At 36.7% G+C, this 14115-nt stretch overlaps 3 protein-coding genes and 2 long non-coding RNA genes across 7 annotated transcripts; all 5 read right to left on the minus strand.

The window, feature by feature from the left end:
• On the minus strand, positions 5582 to 5925 carry LOC109832336. The gene is made up of 3 exons (XR_002244716.1): positions 5871 to 5925; positions 5683 to 5796; positions 5582 to 5598 (listed from the first exon to the last, which is right to left on the minus strand). It is a non-coding gene; the product is annotated as an uncharacterized LOC109832336 (long non-coding RNA).
• On the minus strand, positions 6055 to 6935 carry LOC109835282. Its single transcript, XM_020403264.1, has 3 exons — positions 6842 to 6935; positions 6365 to 6600; positions 6055 to 6276 (listed from the first exon to the last, which is right to left on the minus strand). The coding sequence occupies exons 1-3, from the start codon at positions 6933 to 6935 to the stop codon at positions 6055 to 6057; spliced, it is 552 nt and encodes a 183-aa protein (XP_020258853.1).
• Positions 6948 to 7331, minus strand: LOC109834326. Its single transcript, XR_002245533.1, has 3 exons — positions 7308 to 7331; positions 7168 to 7227; positions 6948 to 7067 (listed from the first exon to the last, which is right to left on the minus strand). It is a non-coding gene; the product is annotated as an uncharacterized LOC109834326 (long non-coding RNA).
• Positions 8100 to 9131, minus strand: LOC109834325. 3 transcript variants are annotated; one of them, XR_002245532.1, is made up of 2 exons: positions 8254 to 8317; positions 8100 to 8163 (listed from the first exon to the last, which is right to left on the minus strand). XR_002245532.1 is itself a non-coding variant. In XM_020402327.1 (2 exons), exons 1-2 carry the CDS (start codon positions 9023 to 9025, stop codon positions 8160 to 8162), a joined length of 252 nt encoding a protein of 83 aa, XP_020257916.1. In that variant the 5' UTR covers positions 9026 to 9131; the 3' UTR covers positions 8112 to 8159. The 3 variants fall into 3 exon arrangements, 2 of the variants coding, with proteins under 2 accessions (XP_020257916.1, XP_020257915.1); XM_020402327.1 differs by lacking the exon at positions 8254 to 8317 and adding an exon at positions 8778 to 9131 and having other exon boundaries at positions 8112 to 8163; XM_020402326.1 differs by lacking the exons at positions 8100 to 8163; positions 8254 to 8317 and adding exons at positions 8363 to 8697; positions 8778 to 9131.
• Positions 10163 to 11182, minus strand: LOC109835283. The gene has a single exon (XM_020403265.1). The coding sequence runs from the start codon at positions 11180 to 11182 to the stop codon at positions 10163 to 10165; it is 1020 nt and encodes a 339-aa protein (XP_020258854.1).

Genomic DNA, 14115 nt, shown 5'->3' on the forward strand with positions numbered 1-14115 from the left:
CATGAGAATATAATCATTCTCCTTGTTAAACTACAAAGAGAATACTATTGACCATCAAGAAACACAAGCTACACACAACCCAAAATTTGTAAGTGGCACCGACTTACTCTGATTCGAAACGCTAGTCAATCAACATGTGTACCCTAAAATAAGCCAATCTTCACCAATTAACTTTTGAAGAGGGACTCAATACGATCTCTCAATAGTAGGATTTTCTCCATCATCTGAACCATAGGAACATGAAACCACCTCAACACCTAAGGCATCCTAAGAAACCTTTTCAACTTGCGCACATAACTCCCAAACACCCATAGAGACTATAGTATTTCCTGTCAGATGATATAATCCCCTATGCTTCTTTCCCTTGATCAATATCTTCTCACCTCGCATGATTGACTCCCCCTCCAACTAAATAGTCGTACCATTTAGACTCCAACATACTCAAGGATATTTGATTCTTTTGCATCTTCGGGACATATGCCATGCCACACAAAGTACGGATGACACTATCAAACATTTTGATTCTCACTATTCCAAAGCCCAAGACTTCACAAACTAAGTCATTTTCCAAGACTACTTGATCAATCTTTTCCTAAAATGAATCAAAATTATCTAACGTGTTGCACATGTGCACCACTACCATAGAATTTAATATCCAGTCTTTAGAAGAAGCATTAGTGATTTTAGAGACCATGATGATATCTCCAATGCCATATATGCTTATTAGCGATGAGGTTCCACTAGAGGCACAATCACCCATCGACCAAGGATAATCAGCTTTAACATAACATAACCACTACGCCTCCAACATTGTATGGCCTTGCGCTGAACTTAGATCTGGACCTACCCTACGAAATCCCCTATTAGATTGCTTTATTCTTCGATTCTCCCTCATGACAGCTAATACAGACTCATATCCCTCTTTCCATTAGATTTCTTTTGGGTATTATGGGATACTAATGCTGATTGTATCTGGTCAAGATATAAAGTATTTTTACCAAATAATATCGTTGTTATCAAGTCATCATAAGAATAAAGAAGTGAGGTAAGAAGAAAAAGGTTGTCTTCTTCCTCCTCCTTAGCATCAACTTTTTGGAATTGGTCAAGTAAACCCTTCCACACATTGTTGTGCTCCGTGAGATTCTTGCCTCCAACCATCTTCAACTGATAGAGCCATTGCTTCAGATGCAACTTCTTGGTTAAATTTTTAGCCATATAGTGTTTTTCCAACTTCTTCCACATTTCTAGCACAAAATCTTCATCATTAACATCATTCAAGATGTTACGAGCAACACAGTGTCGAATGGTTCTCACACACCTTTCCTCGAGCTCCTCCCACTCGTCATCATCCATCTTTGCTAGCTTTTCATCCTTCCCCTTTAAAGCTTTTTCCAAGCCTTGTTGAGTAAGAATGTCCTTCACCCTTCTTTACCAAAGGGTGAAATTATTGATATTTCTTGCCATCTTTGCTCCTTCGATTTCAATTCGAACCTCTAGCTCTGATACTACTTGTTATGGATAAGCTTCCCCTCTATTGACATAGAGGCCACCACAAGCCGATCTGAGATCCACCGCGAAAGCAATAATGAAATCAACTCGGCGCAAAGCTCAATTTAGTGGAAATGAAAAATAACAACATGGATGCGAGTTGACACAAGAGATTTACGTAGTTGGGCAAAACCACATATATCCACGACCGAGAGCTATCCATTTTTTACTTTTTTGAGAGAATACAAGAGAATTACAATTAAATCACTCCCCGGCCCGAGCCCGAGCCCGCAATCCCTTATATACCCACTCTCAAAGTACCCAGATAAACACTTTCATAAGCATTTAACAATGCTCTTTTTTATCTCTCATTGTGTGTCTATACCAAGGATCACATCCTTTTTAAAGGGCCGATATGTCTTGACCTCTAAGCTTAGTAAGCGTGCCCTCGAAGCTTAGTAAGCTTGCCCTCGAAGCTTTAGCCGACTAGTCCTTCATGTATTTGCTTCACTTGGTCACATAGCCTCTCAAGACTTGCCCACCAAACCTCTCAAGAGGGATGGACCATCAACATAGTTTTGTAAATATCAAGTTTTGGAGAGTAAGTTTGTAAATATGGAAGATTCTAGGGCTATGCATGCGAAAACCCCAATGAAAAAATTATATATTGATATTGCAATAATGAAAAATATTATATGTAAAGACCTCTGGAATTATTCTATAAATAAATTTTATATTTTAAAAATTTAAATAATATAATTAAGTTACTAATTTGTATGCATAATAAATGTGTATCTGACATATGGGGGAAAAAATCTTGATCCATCCCTTCGACTATCTCAAGTTACCAAACAAGTCCCAAGTAAGTGTTCTTAAAGATGATACACGAGGGGTTACACATGCAAAATCTCAGCGTGAGAGAAACACGAGGGAAGTTTCCTTTTCTTCTTCGTCCTCTACAATTTCTTATTTTCGATTTTTTTAATTACAAGCTCAATTTCTCTTGGGCTCCCAATAATGCAGAACTCTGGTATCGTCTTGCATATAATTAGACTCCCCTCGATGTGACGCGAAGTTTGGCGCACTCTTGGGTCTCGTCGCTTTGCGGGTCCGAGCCCGATCCATTCACACGGTTGAGATCGCGGGCCCAACGAGCCACAATTAAGAGAAATTGACAGAGCTAGTCACTTTCAAATCCAAACCGAAAGTAGGAAAATTTTCCCTCCTTTCCTCTTTATTTTACTTTCCCCCCCTCCTCTATTGCTTTTTTGATCGAACAAGAGAACAAAGTAATGGTGGTCTCTCTAGCATTAGGGTCTTTTAGCATTACTTGTTAGAGACAAATCATTGTCACTATCATCACCACTAGTTTCATGTATCATTGTTTGGTTTGATCCGTTTAGAATCACTATCACTAGTTGATCGATGACAAACATTTGTATTCTTTTGACAAGCTAGCAAAGTTTTAGATCCATGTCCTAATTTTGCAAGCCTTTTTAAGGGAAAATGTGATGGAGTTTAGTTTTGTTTAAGGCGTGGGGATGGAAAGCTAATTAGGACGTGAGATGTGGTGGCTGTACGTGCTCTTGTTTTGGGTTGAGGTTGGTTCAAGAGATTGGCTAGAGATCTAAATGTGTTAGGTGCTTTAGTTAATGTATGTAGATGAAGAGTAAGAAAGTACGTAGATACCACTGTATTATTTATTTACCAAATCAAATTTAAATACTAGAAGCAAAACCTCACAAAAGGTATCACTTTGTACGTAACATATAAGATTAAGCGATCACGGACTTGGACTATGATTATTTCTTTCATGTCTAGTACGTACAAAGATATGTCGCGATGCTTATGCATGCATAATCACATATAATCTCTACGTCTATTAATATAATCAGTGGTGGATCCAAGATTTTTTCCTAGCCATAATCTTGTATAGCTTATTATTGTAGGCGGTCAAAAAGTACAGACCAGTCAAATAGACAAGTGTACTTAATGACAAACCCAAGAGACACCTAACTATACCACACAAAGCAGGAAAGTTGAAGGAATGGAGAAACCAAAGATGCATTTCGACTCAGTGACGAGTCATAAATGTATAGCTCTAGAGTTACAAGTGCACAATCATCAAGTTATAGTATAAAAAGTTGTCAATCCCACGAGGAACATGTTTATAGGAGAAAATCAAAATCGGTTCTTATGTTGGTAGAAAAATGAGCATTGACGACGGGGAAATCCGTCGCCAATGCAGCAAAATCCGTCACCAATACACTTTCGCGACGGGGCGGAGTCCGTCACCAATAATCCTGTCGCCAATAAACATTGGCGACGGGGAAATCCGTCGCCAATGTTCATTGGCGACGGATAGGTATTGGCGACGGAAAACATTGGCGACGGGCTATAGCCCGTCGCCAACGTACATTGGCGACGGGAATACATTCGTCGCCAATGTACATTGGCGACGAGTTGTATATTGGCGACGGAAAACATTGGCGACGGGAATACATCCGTCGCCAATGTACATTGGCGACGAGTTGTAACCCATCGCCAATGTACATTGGCGACGAGTTGTAACCCGTCTCCAATGTACATTGGCGACAGATGTATTCTCGTCGCCAATGTACATTGGCGACATGCAATAACCCGTCGCCAATGTTTTCTGTCGCCAATACCTATCCGTCGCCAATGATCATTGTGGCGACATGCAATAACCCGTCGCCAATGTTTTCTGTCGCCAATACCTATCCGTCGCCAATGATCATTGGCGACGGAATTCCCCGTCGCCAATGTTTATTGACGACAGGATTATTGGTGACGGGCTCTGCCCCGTCGCGAAAGTGTATTGGTGACGGATTTGTCCCCGTCGCCAATGTACATTGGCGACGGGTTTGTCCCCGTCGTCAATGTACATTGGCGACGAAAAATGCCCGTCGCCAATGTACATTGGCGACAGGTGTATTCCCGTCGCCAATGTAAATTGGCGACGAAAAATGCACGTCGCCAATGTACATAATCAGGTAAAAAAAATTATTTCTGCATTGTAAATCCCCCCAATCGGGAATGCGTACCTGTTACTACCATTATTCACAATATATTAAACAATACTCACAATATCACATTTATCGATTCACATCCAACAATATTCACGTTCACTGATTCACATCCAACAATATTCACATTCACATCCAACAATACTAACATTTACATTCATCGATTCACATCCAACAATATTAACATTTAACAATTCACATATATACATAATCAGGAGGTCATAATATGTTCAACACACTCCAAAAGTCCACATAATCAGGAGGTCATAATATGTTTAACACAATCCAAATGTCCACAAAAGTTACCAAAAAGTCTAACTCATCACTCACTCATCATAGTCGTGGTCCCTATCGTCGTGATCCCTATCATCGGTGGCGGCTGCATCAGGATGCCGTACCGTACTGCTGCTTCCTACGGCGGTACCTCCTCTAACCTAAAAAGAATATAAATCAATATGAGAATATATTCCAAAATACTCATAATAAATACATATATATATAATATGACATATATACCTCTCCACCACTTGCAGCTGCATGCTCATCAAATGCCAACACCATAATATCTGCGTATATAGACTGCGGAAGCAAGTCCTTTACGGGTTGAGAATCGATGAGTCGCTGAACGACTAATATCTGCGTATATAGACTGCGGAAGCAAGTCCTTTACGGGTTGAGAATCGATGAGTCGCTGAACGATATCCCAAGTCGTTTGTGCACCACTTAACTCGTGCTTAATAGTGTGAATAAAACTTAAAGCCAATGGAATTTCAACATTCTTCATTAAGTATTTTCCAATCTTACCCACGACATATGACGTGTCACTATGTCGCGTCGATGTCACAAATTGGTTGCTAGGCTTATTGGTGGTGGTGAGTGTCTTAACTCTAGTACTTGACAGAGGCACTCTTCCTTTCTTTCTTGAGTGTAAACCGTAAGCTCCGTCGACAACTTCCATCCACTCGTCTCTGGTCATGCGGTTAGGCTTTACAGGAGTGTCCTCTGTACTTCGAGATTGCGTGACACGGGTGAAGACATCGTTTTGTGAAGCTTCCAGCGCCGCCTGCATATCATATATCATAAAAATTAGAAACTTTGATGAAAAATCATTAAGTATATACAAATCTAAAATTAATCTTATACTTACGTTCAATTCATTAATTTTCTCCACCTTTTTGTCATTTCCCTCTACATTTTCATAGCCCTGGGGTGGTGTATAAGCTCTTTTAGCCAGAAGAGTCGGGGGCATAGTCAAAGCGTCCTGTGATATATTAAATTCTAAATTAAATGTAGGAAACTAATCACATGAAATCAGTTTTAATAATATGATCATACCGGGTTTTTGCTCAAATACTTATGCTCGATCTGAGCATAAGAAGTAGCTCCAAAAAGTAATCTTATAGCTTTGATCTACGATTCACCGATGCCGTTTCACATATTTTTTACAAAATAAAGTATTTTTTTAGTATGTGCGATGATAATATATAAATGAAAAATAACGTGATGATAATGTCATAAATTAAAAATAATCTACCTTCTTCTCACCCTCCCACTCGATAATGAGAGTCATCCAATTAAATGGAGGAACTCTCTTATCAAGCTCATAGATCCTCTTCCAATCAGTAGATAAATTTGTGAAATATCTTTTCTTTAGATCACTCTTCCAAACTCGAATAAGCTTGGCCATTTTTGGGATAACATAATCCCAAGACTCTGGGTTGTCTTCAAGACAATAATGATCCTGCAAGTTACATGGCAAAAAAATTACACTATAAGAATAATCATTGTGAATTGTAAACAAAATAAGCAGCAGTATATTAAATAATTACCATGAGCTTCTCCCAAATCTTTTTTATGCATTTAAATTCTTGCTCCTCAAAATTATGAGCAATATTAATGGAGCGTGGATCTCTTATTAAACAGCCAATCAAGTTATTAAATCTGACAGCCCAATCCCCAACAGGAATGTTGTCCTTCCACTCCAAAATGCCCCGGTACCCTTTCGGAGGTACTTTCGTCTTTTCCTCACTCCCATGCCTACCGGGTTTCTCATAATCTTTTTGGCCTACAAAGTCAAAGAGAAATAAATTTCTTATACACTTAAGTAAGCAAATAAGTATGAATTATCCAAAGTTTAAACGAAATTATTACCTTTTCCCCTCATTAGATCTGACATAGCTTTATCTAGTCTCTGTTTTATTTGCACGCTCCTTTCTTTTAATATCATCTCTCTTCAATTTGTAGTTCATATCACATTTTTTTGTAATTCAATAGCTTTTTCTGGTAGAGGGATGCGAGATACTAACGGAGTCCATGGGCGGAGACATGCCATCTCTGACTGAGAAGATACAGACATCCTCTCGTGCTCGATCTCATCATCACCAGATCCATCACAAGCATTGTCTGCAAATATTTATTAGGAATATAAAATATCATTACATTACATTAAAATATATTACAAATGTATAATACCTATACCTGGTAATGCATCTTGATGTTGCGGTGTACCCATTTGAGATGTCCCCGCAATATCTAACAAATTATAAAATAAGAAATGAGCATATAAATTTATCAATTAAGGTAATTACATGCACAAAAAGTTCAAACTGAATAAAGCAAGTAAATTTTATACCTTCAATTGGTGAGGATCCATGTAGAGATAACTGACTCCGAGATGGTCGTGAGGACGATCCTAGATAAAAAAATAGTAAATATAATGCATATTTATATCAAATATACAACTTACTTAAAACAAAATTTGAATATGCATACCGGATGATGGACCTTCTCGATCCCAAGGAAAAGATAGCCTCCTAACTCTTTGGCTCATCTGCAACTTAAATTGTTAATCTAACATAATTGAAATATTTAATAAATGCATACAAGATATCAAGTCGAATTTGCATAAGGATCTTTGTATTCAATCTCCTACATTACAGATATCAAGTTGAATTTGCATAAGGATCTTTGTATTCAATCTCCTACATTACAGATATCAAGTCGAATTTGTGAAGGATACATATTAAAATTGACATTCTGAGGGTATGAGTAATTATGAAAAATTTCTCCTTCGGCCTCATTTGGGTCATCAGTATCATCCGAGTTTTCATCAAGAGCAAGCTGAACAAGAGTCCTCGGCTCCTTATACAATACGACCCAGACATTCGGGTGCTTAGGATCTTTGACGTAAAAGCACTGAGTAGCCTGATTTGCAAACATAAACTTCATATCGGGATATATCTCCTTATCTAGATTTACAAGATGAAAACCATATGCATCCCTAGTATGTCTGCATGACACAAACGAACCTTAATTTAAACATCACATAACTACGTACATTTTTGGTACCGTACGCATAGAATATCTCCATAATATCTTCTAATTGTCCGTAATAAATTACATCACCAAGTACCGGATTTTGATCAGTTGAGCTTGAATAACATTCTTGAGAAAATGCAGCCATGACCCCACTATTTTGAGTAACTCTCTCCTCCCCAAGCCTAACCCGTTGAAATAAACACCCATTTACACGATATCCGCTGCATTGTTTAACTGTATAGTGCGGTCCATGTGAGTGAATACTTATCTCTTCTGACACTGGCAAACCAGCACATTTTTGTCTTTCTACCTAATGTTTCACATAAACACAAATTAGCGTTAAATAGTTAGCCTTATTTATTCCTAAAAAGAATGTAAAATAAAATACACTTTAACTTACTTCAGCTATGACCCACTCGGTAAAATGTTTTTCATGAATTTTAGCAATTTGATTTCGTGCGGACGGACCAGTAATTTCTAAATGTAACTCCTCCAAATGTCGTCTGTTGATACAAAAAATTAGAGTTCAATTATTGATATAATTAAAAAAAAATCATATTTGTTAAAGTTAATTTCTTACTTGCGATAATCTTCAAAGATTTCCAGGTTCTGCAATAAGAAGGCATGAGCCTGATTCAAGTCAATTCTGGAATAGTCTTTGTTCATCTTGGTACTTCCATGAAAGGTGCCATCTCTATTACTATTTATCTCCTTATTTTTTGTATGTACACCATGTATATATCGAGAGGTGAACATCATACATTCATTTGCCACGTAATGATCAGCAATCGATCCTTCAGGATGAGCCCGATTTCGCATTATGCGTTTCAAGAAACCCAAATATCTAAAGATAATATTAATATGAGTTGTTAATATAAAGCAGTTACATGTATTGTAAATAGACTTAATTGAATTTTGACTAACCTCTCCATGGGATACATCCAACGATAGTTAACTGGTCCTCCGAGTAATGCCTCATCTACAAGATGATGTGTGAGATGGACCATGATCGTAAAAAATGATGGAGGGAAGAATATCTCCATTTTGCAGAGGGTTTCATTCATTTCTCCTTTTAGTGCCTTAAATTCATCAATATTGATAACTTTTGAGCATAACTTTTTAAAAAATCCACAGAATTCGATTATAACTTTTGCTACTTCTTCATCGGCCATGTTGTTACGAAGTGCTACCGGAAGCAATTGGTGAAGAAGGATATGATAATCATGAGTCTTAAGTCCTAAAAGTTTTCGCTCTTTCACTTGGATATTATTTGAAATATTAGAGTAGTAACCATCTGGTGACTTCACTGACTTAAGCACCTCACAGAATCTTTGCATCTCAACTTTTGACATTGTAATACGAGCTGAAGGCAACTCAAATTTGCCATTGGCGACTTCTTGTGCTTGCAGATCATGTCGGATGTTCAACGCATTCAAGTCTTGTCGAGCCCTTAAATCGTCCTTTGATTTCTTACCATCTTGTAGAAGTGTGGACAATAAGTTATCACATATATTCTTTTCAATATGCATTACATCTAAATTGTGTCGGAGTTTGAGCTTGTGCCAGTAAGGCAACTGAAAGAATATACTAAATTTTGTCCATCCTGTCGGCAAAGTCTCAGCATGTGTGACATCCAAACTCCGCACTTGCCTCTTTCGTTTAGGTTCCCTCTTCATGATAGAAGTGCGTCTCAGAGTAAGAATTTTCTCTTTTGTAAATTGGTTCTTTCCGAACTTGAATTTAGGATATCCCTCAAACAAGTTCACAATCTCATCTCCAGTCATTTCACGCGGCTCCCCTCTTTTCTCTTCTTGGCCATCAAACTTATTTGCCCTTTTTTTGCCCCTGAATTTATGTCCTTTTCGTAACCATCTTCTGTTAAACCAATAACACATTTTTTGACTGTGTTGTAAATAAAAGCCTTCGAAGTTCGGACCACATACAGGACAAGCGAATGTCCCTTTCGTAGACCAACCAAAGAGATTACCATAAGCTGGGAAATCATTAATCGTCCACATAAGAATAGCACGGAGATTAAAAGACTCACAAGAAAATGCATCATATGTTGGGACCCCTTCATCCCAGAGACGTTTTAACTCATCAATTAACGGCTCCATGAACACATCTATGTCATTACCGGGTGAATGTTTGCCTGGTATCAATAATGAAAGAATCATATATGATTGCTTCATACAAAGTCCAGGTGATAAATTATAGGGCATTAACACAACTGGCCAAGTAGACCATCCCGAACTCATAATGCCAAACGGGTTGAATCCATCGCTAGATAGCCCAAGTCTGGCATTCCTTCACTCTGTGGCAAATGAGGGAAAAGTCTGATCCACATGCTTCCATGCCTTTGCATCTGCTGGATGTCTCACTTTACCATCATCTACACGTCTTTCCTTATGCCACCGCATATCTTTTGCTATATTTTTTGTCATATACAGACGTTGTAACCGAGGCACTAAGGGAAAATGTCGAAGCACCTTCGCTGGAATTTTCTTCTGTTGATTCACTGACTCATCTGACTTTCGTGTTGAAGTGCGTGCATTCTTTCTCCATCGAGACACTCCACACTTTGGACATTCCTCAAGTTTCTCGTTATCCTTATAATAAAGGACACAATCATTGGGACAAGCGTCGATCTTATTGTAATCTAAACCCAGAGCACTAACAATCTTATTTGCATCATAACACTTTTCTGGTATGCTATTCTCTCCGTTTGGAATTACCTTGCGTAGTAAATTAAGAAGCATTTGAAAATATTTATCTGCCATTCCGCTCAGGGTCTTAATACGCATCAGTTCAAGAATAAATGACAACCTACTATACTCAGTGCAACCATCGTACAGATCCTTCTCGTTGTCTTCCAATATCTTCACTAAATTTCTGTAGGCCCCGCTATCACGCACATCCTCGGTATTTTGGACATCATCTGCATCTCTAGGAACTTCAACAGCATCTGGTACTTCTGGAACTTCATCAACTTCTGCAACTGTCGTAACATCGTTGAACATTGCGTGCGTATCGTCTATAATTCTATCATCTAATTCAATATCTTCACCTTCTCCGTGAAAACTCCAATATTTAAAATTTTCATCAAATCCCCATCTTTCTAGGTGTCTTCGTATAGCAACTCTATCCACCAGACCTCTATTCCTACACTTACTGCATGGACAACACAACAAATCGTTCTCTATCTTCCTCGGATTAGCATATGCATATTCAAGGAATGCTTCCCATCCGTCTCGATATCGAGTATCACCTTTTGCTCTTCTTTTCAATATAGGAATATCAATCCATGACTTATCAGGAACTTCTCTCATCTGTATAATAGGAAAACTTATTAATTAATTTAATATCTCTTAAATCGTCATAAGTTTAAAAGTCTTTATTTTAGTTGATTGAACAAATAATCAAACGAATTAAATTACTCTTCTATAATGGCCATTGTTGTACCAAATAAAAGCTAACACTCTATGATAAGTAATCCTAATTTAAAATTGTTCTATAATAATGGAATATATTAGAGCCATTAAAAAAACTACATTATAAAAGAAAAAAATGTATTAGAATCAACTATAAAATTATATATAACAGTGGAATGTCAGAATTTTTTTTTACAGAAGCAAAACATGTTAAAATCATTTAGAACTATCAACGTCAAAGTCATTTGTTAATCATGATGAACAAATGCGAGAATGTATGAACATTTATCAATGCCAGAAACTTTATGCACTAGAATTTTCCTCGAATTAATAGAGCTGACTCGCTTTATGACGAAACGTAAATTTCTCCTTTTTTTTTCTGAAGGTCGTCTTTCCATCTTCAATGTAGAAGTGAAAGCTATAACTATGGTTATGGCTCAACTAATTTCATGATTTCCAAATGAACCAGCTTTCAAAATTCAATATAAAACTCATTTGTGCAAGTCATGGACCTATAAGCTCTCTACTTTCATGGAGTTGGTAAAGCCCTGACAAATAATAGTGTGAAAGTGAAGCAAAGACGTGAAAAATCTCAGGAGGTGGGGGGGGGGGGGGGGGGGGAGAGAGGGTTTGGGTTTGATTGGATTAGGGTTTAGGTTTAGATATTTATGTCTTTCATATTTTAATTTTAGCCCCTCAAAATTTTATATTTTCAAATTAGTTTCCGAAATCTCATAGAATTGCTATTTCAACCCTAAAATCTAACTATTCTTATCAATTTTTCTTTTACATCCTCTTATTTAGTGTTAATGATTAGATTATTTCAAAATTAGTCCCTCAAATCTTTAATATTTCAAAATTAGTCCGATTGGCTATCTTCAATATTTCAAAATTACTCAAATCATGGAAATTTCTATTACATCCCTCAAATCATCACAATATTTACTATTAGGTCCCCTAGTTAACACCGGTTATATTTAAAGAAATATTCTTTTAAATCTAACTATTATTACTAGTTTTCCTTGACTTTTAATTATAAAAAGTTAACCCGTTTGGACCTAGTTGATAAGTTCTGGTATGATAAGTTCTGGTATGATAAGTTAACCCGTTTCAAAATTAGTCCGGTTGGCTATCTTCAATATTTTAAAATTACTCACTCAAATCATGGAAATTTCTATTACATCCCTCAAATCATCACAATATTTACTATTAGGTCCCCTGGTTAACACCGGTTATATTTAAAGAAATATTCTTTTAAATCTAACTATTATTACTAGTTTTACTTGACTTTTAATTTATGTATAACAAACCATATTGTTAATTATTACAGCATTAGTATCGGGGTAGAATACCTAGGAATAACTTTTATCAGACAATAACAATATATGCGTCTTAAACAATAATAGTAGATGTGTTTCATGAGCCTAGAGGTAGGGGTGGAAGTGAACCAAATAATTAATAAACTGTTTAGTTATTATTCATCTAGCTATTCGATCAAATTTGATTCGTTATCTCATTTAACAATAAATGAATAGCTATTAGTTATTAAACTCATAAACAAATAGAAATTAACCAAATATGTATTTGATTTTCTTGGTCATTAAATCTTCGTTCAATTTGAGACATAAGCTTAAATGGAAAAGACAATTTAGAGGGGGAAATTAGTAAAATGATGCTTTGGGGGGGTATTTACAAATATATACAATGCTTGGGTATATATGTAAAAATTTTACAAAAAAGAAAGTAGTGGTGATCCAAGAGTTTGAACACATGACCTGTTATATTATATTCGCTCGAACTCAATTTTGACGGCTCTTTCTCCTCTTAACCTTATAAAAAACTCCAAGAGAACTCTATCCAAACTATTTTCATCCGGTTTTTAGTGATTAAATCTAATTTATCTCCTCTCAGATTCATTAATGATGTTTACAGGGTCAAGTCCATCCGTAAATAAAGCCCAGAGTAGTGGAGTTCATCGAATCTACTAGCATAAGAATAAAAATAAATAAATTTAAAAACTAACATAGAATTCCTAATTAATTAAAAATATTTTAACGTAAGAATCTGATAACATATGTATCTTTCCACCGAAAATGTTTGTATTGGCAATGGATTTCAAATCTGTCGCCAATACCCCGTCGTCAATACTCAGTTTTCTACCTGTTAGTGGTTATCTTTAGATTCGTTTTCTTGAAAGTATAAAAATATGACTAGAAAACCACCCTCTTATATTGCTCATTAATTCCACTAATTTTAAAAATATGACTAGAAAACCACCCTCTTATATTGCTCATTAATTCCACTAATTTTTAAACAAGCAAAAGGTATTTCCACTAATTCCATTCATTTATTAACGAGAAAACTACTAGATTCGTTCTACAAGCAAATTCAAATTCAGCAAGTATATATCACTTCTCCCTAAAGAAGGGACATGCCTACAGCGACAAAGTCACGGCTACAGCCTCCTCGACGATGACGCTAGAGGGGAGCAGGCGACCCTTGAGTAGGCCACCAAATAACTGTCCTGGATCATAGTAGACTTCCACGTCCTCAGCTCTCAAGCTATCATCTACCTACGTGGAACAAAATAGTATTGGACTACATTTAAAATATTATAGATTTTAGGGACTAATATTAAAATAATTCTTAATTTTCTATAGGGCCACTCATTAACAATGAGATAATCAATCACTAATGTTAATTTTTTACGATGGCGACGGACATTGGTGACAGATTTGATTCGTTGCCAATAAGTATTGGCGACGTATTCGAATCCGTCGCCAATAAGTATTGGCGACGGCTCGAATCCGTCGCCAATACTTATTGGCTAC

Source organism: Asparagus officinalis, chromosome 3, assembly GCF_001876935.1.
Source record: "Asparagus officinalis chromosome 3, Aspof.V1, whole genome shotgun sequence".
Taxonomy (NCBI): Eukaryota; Viridiplantae; Streptophyta; class Magnoliopsida; order Asparagales; family Asparagaceae; genus Asparagus; species Asparagus officinalis.